At 41.0% G+C, this 8,721-nt stretch overlaps 1 protein-coding gene across 1 annotated transcript; it reads right to left on the bottom strand.

Annotated features, from left to right (window-relative positions):
* Positions 1 to 4,837: 4,837 nt before the first annotated feature.
* Positions 4,838 to 7,371, bottom strand: LOC149847759 (cytochrome P450 81Q32-like). Its single transcript, XM_090009417.1, has 2 exons — positions 6,429 to 7,371; positions 4,838 to 5,675 (listed from the first exon to the last, which is right to left on the bottom strand). The coding sequence occupies exons 1-2, from the start codon at positions 7,350 to 7,352 to the stop codon at positions 5,055 to 5,057; spliced, it is 1,545 nt and encodes a 514-aa protein (XP_089865543.1). The 5' UTR covers positions 7,353 to 7,371; the 3' UTR covers positions 4,838 to 5,054.
* Positions 7,372 to 8,721: the final 1,350 nt, after the last annotated feature.

Here is an 8,721-nt window from a genome sequence, read left to right as displayed (position 1 = left end):
GGAAGAACATCTTTTCCATCTCCAATTTCTCCTCCACCAATGCAGTTTCCCGTAGCTTTCTTTCTTTCCAAAGAGTCTTGACAAGAAAAGATTTGGTGGATAATCTGGCACCAATCCTGCTGTTACCATACCCTCAAACAATCTCATTGCCAAAGCAAATCTTTCATTTTTACAGTATGCATTGATAAGTATGCTGTGTGCATCCGGTTCTATACCACTCTGCCTAACCATCCCAAACAACTGTTGTACCTGCCCCTCATCGCCTTCACCTGCAAAGTGCTGCATCAAACCTGAATAAGTCTGAAGATCTGGACCTAATGCCCATCAGCATCATCTCTTAGAGAAGACTCAGTGCGCTAGTAGGATTTTTTATTCAAGACTATCTTAAAGGTATATAAGACTAAAGTAGTGACTAATGGTCCATAGAGATTTCATCAAAGGCAGCTTCTTACCTGGCACAATAGCTATCACAGTAACCATAGACTTTTATGTCATCAAGGTTGCTGCATGTGGACACTTTCTCCAAAGCAGTTTCCTCCATTTTCAACCAGACCTGATACAGTACCCGAAAAGGAGAAGAAATAGTCAAGCAATTTAATTTTATTGAAGTCTATTAATTAAAAAAACTCTAAAATGCCTTCACATTTATGCCAAATTTCCATGTCTCAAATAAATTCATGGTTTTCAACTATGCATTAGCCGGTGCACAATCTGATATGAATTGTTTTAGGAAATAATGAGAAACTTAGGGACTGGTTCTGCTGCAATCATATGCATAATATCTTTTAGTTTGATACAAATAAAAAAATATTAGTAAATGTAACATTAGTAAACGTAACATTGTTAAGGTATTTCAGGCTCTGCTTCAGAGCTGGATGTTAAAGGGAATTGAGAAATTGGAGAAGTGAAAGCCTCCAATTCCTATAACAACTCTACTTTTGGGTGCCGATGGCAAGAAGTAAACACTGTTACTGCCACCTCAAATTTTCAAGTGCCTCCTCAACGCCTTTCCTGTAAACAACCATTGCTAGAAGAGCTTTGACCCAACTCCAACCCAAATCCTCGATTCATACTCCAACTACTAACTCCCAAAAGGAACCTACATATCTGATCAAATACAAGAAATCCCAGGAATAAGAATTTCCCTCATAACATGCAAACACTAATCACAAAAGCTTCTTCATTTCCCAATATGACAGAAAGCGTAAATTGGTTTATCACTTAATTGCTGACTTCTAATGTATTTTTTATCCCCCAAAAAAGTGTTCTAATGCATTTATATTATTCTGTAATGTCATACACAGCGAGCAGGTCTGTCCTGCATCAATCAAGTCTGTTAAGATAGATGATTAGATGTACATTTTTGTATGTATACACCTAAGTATACTAAAGTATACTTATGGGTATTCCATTTCTAATTTTTTTCCTTTTTTGTTTCTATCATTGCATTCAAGGTATACTTGATGTATACCTATTGTAACCTTGAACTTTTCTTGTTCTCTAGTAAGGGTATACATAACATATACCAATTAGGGTAGAAGTATATGTAATGTATACTTATAGGAAAGATTTTGATTTTTTTTTTGTATTTTTATTTATTTATTATTATTTGTGGCTGGTCCAACTAGCTGTTGGACCAGTCAATGAGTCTTACTAGCCATTATGATGGTCTAACGGGGCAAGTCAAACTAGCTGCTAGACCATCCCAACGGCTAGTATTTCAAATTTTCCTTATATATGAGACCAAGGCCTCATTGTGAAGATTGAGAGAGGATGAGTGTGAGTGTAAATATGAGTGTGTGCTTCAGTGTTTTGTAGTTAGGATGTATTGTAAATTTTATATATTTCTTCTTGTCATTAATAAAATTATTCATTTTAATTTTATTTCTTGGTCTTCTTGTGAATGTGCATGCATGTTATACATTGTTTTTTACCATGTTTATGCTTTAGTCTCTTTTTGAGCTTATTTTGGTTGTTTCTTAGATTTTGTGCCACTCCGTGACAGTATACCCCTTGTTGCACTCATCCCTTTGACTGGTTTCTCTCTTGACATATGAGAGAGCAGAAACACCATGTGGGCTTTGCATCCATTAAGTCTAATTTTGATAAATTATTAGCTAATTCCTGTCATGACTACTTTCTAACTTATAACTGCATATAGATAGTGTGGTTTAAAATTGGGGGAAAACAATGAAAGGAAAAATGTGGTTACATGGATCATAATGGAAATTAATCCTACTGCCACGTTCTACTTCTGTTCAAACCCAACCAAAACAATAATAGACCAAAATAATATCCATGCTCTGTCGGGAAACAGTGTGTCCCTTCGTATGTGTCTCTTCCCATGCATCATATGATGCATGGTGACCCTTCGGAGGTATCCCTTGGATACCTATATATACCACATGATGGGCAGTGGGATAAGGTAGTGGAATTGAAGGCTTACAGAGATCGGTCCCTGCTCACCCACTACTTGAAGGCTTGTACTCATCAACACGAGCAGTTCGGTTGAGGAGATCATATGTCTCTCACATCAGCGCAATGGCAGGGACAAGTATGTGGCCCTATCCCTTCTTATATGTGTGTATTTTGATATGTATTATACATGTATCCATAATGTGTATACTCCTCCATGATGCCCCACATGCTCATCTTTCTAGAATTATATGGAATTCCAAAAGCTTGTCGGAATTTCAGTGCCTTCCATGGCTTCTCACTGACAGTAAAATGTGAATAAAGTGCAACCAACAAGTGCTTGAGCAGCCAATCTCTTTGCCTTTGAATAGGCTGATTGCTTCAGCTTGGTTATGAGATAAATCTGCAGAAAGCAGCTTCTAAGATGCTAACTTTGGACAAAAGTATATCCTTCAGGAACGAACACCTTAGGGATAGCACATTTTTCAGATCCAGCACAACATTTGATGTAAGAACATACAGAGGACTGCTTGACAGTATATTCATGTAACAAATGTGCACTTCATGGTTTCGCATAATCATATTTTTTCTTTGTTCATTTTATGAAAACAAATATATCTGTGGAATAATACTACTACGAGTGATAAACAGAGGATATTTAACTGCTTAACAAGAACCAAATGCCACAAAGTAGCATTATTGAATATGCATACATGCAAGTCAGACAAGACAAGAATTCATGGTCACACGAATCAATATGACCTGACATACTAGTAACTACTTGACCAAAAACCAGAACACTATGATCAACAAACAATCAACCACTTAAATAAGCAAGTCAAACACAACAAAAAAGTGTATTCAAGGTTTAGGGTAGAATTTTCCCCAGGAACTTAAGCATTGGGGTGGTTTTATCAAATCATTCCCTTTTAAACAATATTCTTTTCAAAGTTTGTCAAGAGAATCCACAAAAGGTGCATTGGTGAACTTGCTAATATATAAATGACAAGTTAACTAGACCTCACCCTTAGGCAGCTAAAAGAGTCAGTTCCGAGCTGCAAGTGATCACCATGAAGTGGAGCATTTGCTAAACATGTCAGCTCATAATGACATTGAACCCTAACTTGTTTTGCAGTAAACATTTTCCAGATTTTATTCCTCCTCCAGAGTCTAGACTTAGGCAGTCGTTTTTCTGGAAAATTATGAACAAGCACACATTTAGCAGTACCAGTACTATCATCTTACACCATCTTGCACTTTTCTCTCACCTTCACCCACGTCACAACACATCTACATGCACAGAATCCTCCGACTTAATGCCACACCAGACTTAAGGTTTTTGCCAGGCTTATACCTCCTGAATCCATCCTACTTACTATGTGGGCCAAGAGTTATGCTCACCTTGGCTTATCAGGCTTCACTGATGTTCATTGCTTGTGCTCGGTGTAACTGGGCTGCATTGGGGCTTATTCCAAACAACCATGGTTCAAGCTTGAGCATTTCACCAGCAAGCATGGTTTGTTAGTGTGAGCTAACCACATAGTGGACTGAATTTTTCTGCTTGACCAGCCAGCCTCATCCACGGGCCTTTTCAGGTTTGGTTCTACTCTAGATGTTTAGGCCCAATTATAGAAACATCCAAGGCTGATCTTGCAGCTTATTAATTTACTAAATGGGAACACCTGGGTCTGATCATCTTGAGAACAAGCATGGCCTGAGCTTTGCTGAATTGAAAGTTCAGTGAAGGACCAATATGCCGGGACTAAATGTTAATCCCAAATCAGGGTCGGGTCAGAATCAGAACAGCCTAATATAAGCCCACATTTGATTTATTTATTTTTTCAAATTTTTTTAGAAACTGATTTGAACAACATTGCTTCCCATGCAACCACTTTCTCAGCTCCTCTTTTCTCCATGGTTCCCACGTAACCTCTTTTTTCTCCATTATTGTCCTGGTTCTGATTCAGATCAGATGTGGCCGATACCATATTCAACTAATCGGATGTTGGCTAAACCAACTCTAATTTGGATTTAGATTTGAAAAGCTCATGCCATATCTACTTTTTACATGTAATTGGATTTTGATATCCATCAAATTCGGGCATTTGTCAGATACAGTAGCAAAAAATCAAAACCATATCTGCATCTGATTATAATTGGATATAGTCTCGACTTACCAATTGGCAAATACAACTATAGGGAATTGAATTCGGTTGGATATTTGATAAAATCTGATTCATTGACATCCCTATCAATTTCACATACACTAAAATGAATCTAGGCATTAGCATTTTTTGGCCATTTGAAGTCAGTGTTGTGAACATGGATCTAACGGTTAGATATATGGAATTCTTCTGGATAACAAGACGGATCTGAATTGAAAAGACGGATGCGAAAGCAAATGCCCATTCCCCACTTGAGTAATTTTTTCTTATTAGACATTTATAAACCATCATCACTACTTGGATTCTCAGAGATCCGTAATTCTGTATCCAGATAACAATTTATGCTTTACATATCCACTGCCTCTGGCAAGTAGCTTAAATCTTAGGATGCTAACCACGAAAATAGTGAAACTAGCCGTGTTGGTCTTAGCCTGTCATACTTATGGTCACCGTTCACCAAGCTTTACAGCTTAACTAAAGTTCCGAGAGCAGTTGGACCATTGACTGGCGAGGCCTGTACAGAACCTTAAGAGGGTGTGCCCTCGGTATTGTCAGCCCCATGCCCTCAGTCATGTCCAATTCCTCTCCTCCAACTCGGTCCCACTCATAACATTGGATCAGCCCTCCTAAGGCCAACTGCACCTCCTTCATGGCTAACACCGAACCTGGGCACCTCCTTCGGCCAAACCCAAACGGAATCATCTTAAAACCGTCGTCCTTCTCTTCGAGCCCACTGAACCTATCTGGATTGAACCTTGTGGGCTCCACCCATAGTTTCGGGTCGCGATGAAGGGCCCACGCATTCACGAAGAGCATCGTGCCACGTGCAATGTCGTACCCTCCCACTTTACGGTCCTCCCCCAACTCATGAGGCAACAAGAGCGGGCCTGCAGGATAGAGCCGGAGGGTTTCCTTCACTATGCTGTGGAGGTAGGTCAAGTTGGCAAGGTCTGACTCTTCCACAAGCCTGGCAGTGCCAACTTGAACGTCTAGCTCGGCTCGAGCTTTCTTGAGCACATCTGGGTTGTTCAGTAGAAGAGACATGGCCCAGTCCAGAGTCGCTGCCGACGTGTCGGTCCCAGCTGTTATGATTGCCTGGAAGAACAACATGATCTTTAGATTTCCTGCCACAAGACTAGTCAGCAGGCCAAGTTTGGTTAGCTCAGCTCCAGGTCAAGTTTTATAATACAAAAACACAACATTTTCAAAATATCTCCTCTCTATAAAGCATGGCATAACAACTTTCACAGTATTTCTGTTTTTTTTTTTTTTTTTTATGTTCTTATACATGCTGTATGTATGTCAATGCCTTTCCAAGATTTTGTCGAGAAAAACCAGAGTTTTCAAAATGTCATCGACATTTCCCGAGCAATGTTGTCAGAATCGGTATCAGCCATGAATCAATTTTCAAAACGATTTAGGGAATTGGCCGATTCCTATTCTAAACTGAATTGGCTCATTTTTAACCAGCAGAAAAACCTTGCATTCGAAGCTGCTCGTGTCTCGATTATATGAACGAGTTGACTAACCGAACTGATCTGAGTCAGGAGCTGGCTGTTGGTGTTCGTTTACCAGCCCTAAAGGTTGGTGAACTTGAGGCGACGATTTCTTTTTATTTATAATCTCTAGAAAACCTGATCGCGCTGGGTTGGCCTGCCTTAGTTACGGTCATCGTGCCGGCAGCTTAAAAACTTTGAGGTTAGAACCCGTACCCCAAGAACCTATGCTAGGCTTGCGGGCGATGCCCATAAAAATCTAACGTAGACAAGGCCCCCGACCTACAACGCCAACCCACTTGGGGCTTTTGAGGCGACGGATGACCTCAACTCTGAGAAGATAGTCACTCACCACTGCAACTCCTTTGATGATTTTATCGGTGTAATATTCCGGCTCGGTCTCCTGCATAGACAGAAGGTAGTCGATAAGGGTGCCCCTCTCCTCCTCCCTTTTCCGGCGACCATCATTCCTCTTCTCGTCCACCAATCCCTGAAACAGCTCGTCTCTCCTCTCAAACAGGGCCTTCATCCGCTTCTCCAGCCCTTGCAGATCCAGCCATCTCACAGCCGGCACGCAATCCCCGATATTCGTTGCCCCTTGCAGGTAGAACGACTCCTTGATGACACCCACGAACCGCTTCGACTCCTCCGATCCGGCCACGTCGCTGCCGTACCACCGCTTTCCGGCGACCATCCGGACGATGGTATCGAACGCCAAGGCCGAGAGCCTCGAGCTCAGCTCGACCGGCGCGAACCCATCCGGGTCCGAGCCCAGGAACAGGTGGCGCAGGAGGGTCCGGACCTCGTCCCGCCGGACGCCGGCGAAGGCCTGGACTCGGGCGGAGGAGAACAGCTCGAGGGTGACGATCCGGCGGAGGTTGCGCCAGTGGGGGCCGTAGGAGGACCAGCCGAGGGTGGTGTAGTCGTAGCCTATGTACTCTCCGGCGGTGAGGCGGGGACGGTTGGCGAAGGCGACGTCGTGGGTGGTGAAGCACTCCTCGACGAGCTCCGGCGAGGAGACGACGAGGAGGGGGCGGGAGCCGAGTCGGAGGCCGAAGATGGGGCCGTGGTGGTCGGCGAGGGCTGCGAGGGTGCGGTGGAGGGGCTTCTTGAGCAGGTGGAGGTGGCCGATTATGGGGAGAGATGGTGGGGAGGGTGGGAGGTTTTTGGGGGCTCTGCTTTTGAGCAGGAATTTGATGATGATGTGTGGGATCAATAATAACAATAATAATATGAAGAAGGAAGAGAAGAGGGATGTAGCGGAGACGAACTCCATAGTGGTTGAGAACAGAGTAGATGAGGAATAAGGGGGTTTTGATTGAGTCAGAAGATTGAAATTCGTTGTTTTCTTGCATTCTTTTTAGGGATGTAAACGGGTCGGACTCATATCGGATCTAGGCATTACCGAGTCTGATGGCTAACAGACTATCAGGTACAGAGGCACACTCAAAGTGTGTACCATGTGATGGCACCTGATCCTGTCTTAAGACCGAGACTGTTTGCCGTGCAGTTCACGATGTCTACTGGTTTTGTGGATGCATTTTCGTGGGGCCCACTGCGACACCGCAACGGTGGGGCTCCCGTTCCTCGTGAAATGGGAGCCCGGAGAGAGCGTTTGCGTCCGGCAATCAGCTATCCGTTCAATTGAACCATATGTCACAATTTTGAAAACATTATGACTTTTTGCGTTATTTTCAAACATCCATGTAATGCACAAAAATTGTGGACTTTTTTTAAAAAAATATAGCTTATTTTAAAATTATTGCAATATTAAACACAATAAAAGAAAATTTGGCCCCAATAAGAACTTTGCCTTCTAAGGGCAATTGTAGTTTGTTACCTGTCATGGGATAATCATAGTTTTAAATCCACGTGGGCATCTCTTGTTGCAAGGTATACTCCCAGGGAATAGGGGCTACCTCAAGGTCAAGGGTTTTACCAATTGAAGGCCTATCATCATGGGTTGATGAAAAAGGGATATTTTTTTTATTTATATATTTTATATTATTATATGTTTTAATATTTCACAAAAATTTATCAAGAAATTTAAAGTGTTTCAAAATGACGAGGCTTTCTCTCACCCAACTCTTGGATATTTTATATTGTATAAGATTTTTTATGAAATCTATAAATATTTCAATAAGTAAGATCATGATTTTGTTCATGAATTATTATTTTGGTACCAACGTGACCACGATTTTATCTTGGTATTTACTAAATTTTGGTTGTAGAATGAGCTCATAGACTCAAAACTTCTCTTTGTAAGTGCATTATACTAAAGGTAGACCTTTATTATGGGTTTCATTGTGGTTCAAGTTAATACACTAATAATATGTATATATTAAGTTAAAAAAAAATTGGCCAAACAAGTTTTTTGCAAACATTGTTTTGTAGATATATTTGTCAAATTTGTATTAATTAAACTTTATTTTTCCAAAATTACTAGTATATTTTAGGATCTTATTTTAAGGAGAATATATTATTCAATGAGAAGTGATTTTATCAAATAAAAAGCTGGGTTGATGTTAGAGTAGCCTTATGTCATGCACCTAACATGTTCATCTTCTGGAAGCTATAACTTTGTAACCGTATATCATACTTTTATGATATTTAACATGTTTGAAAGCTTATTAAATTCTCTAAAT

This window comes from Nuphar pumila, chromosome 1 (genome assembly GCF_984573655.1).
Source record: "Nuphar pumila chromosome 1, dmNupPumi1.hap1.1, whole genome shotgun sequence".
Taxonomy (NCBI): Eukaryota; Viridiplantae; Streptophyta; class Magnoliopsida; order Nymphaeales; family Nymphaeaceae; genus Nuphar; species Nuphar pumila.
This window is presented reverse-complemented; position numbering and strand designations above follow the sequence as displayed.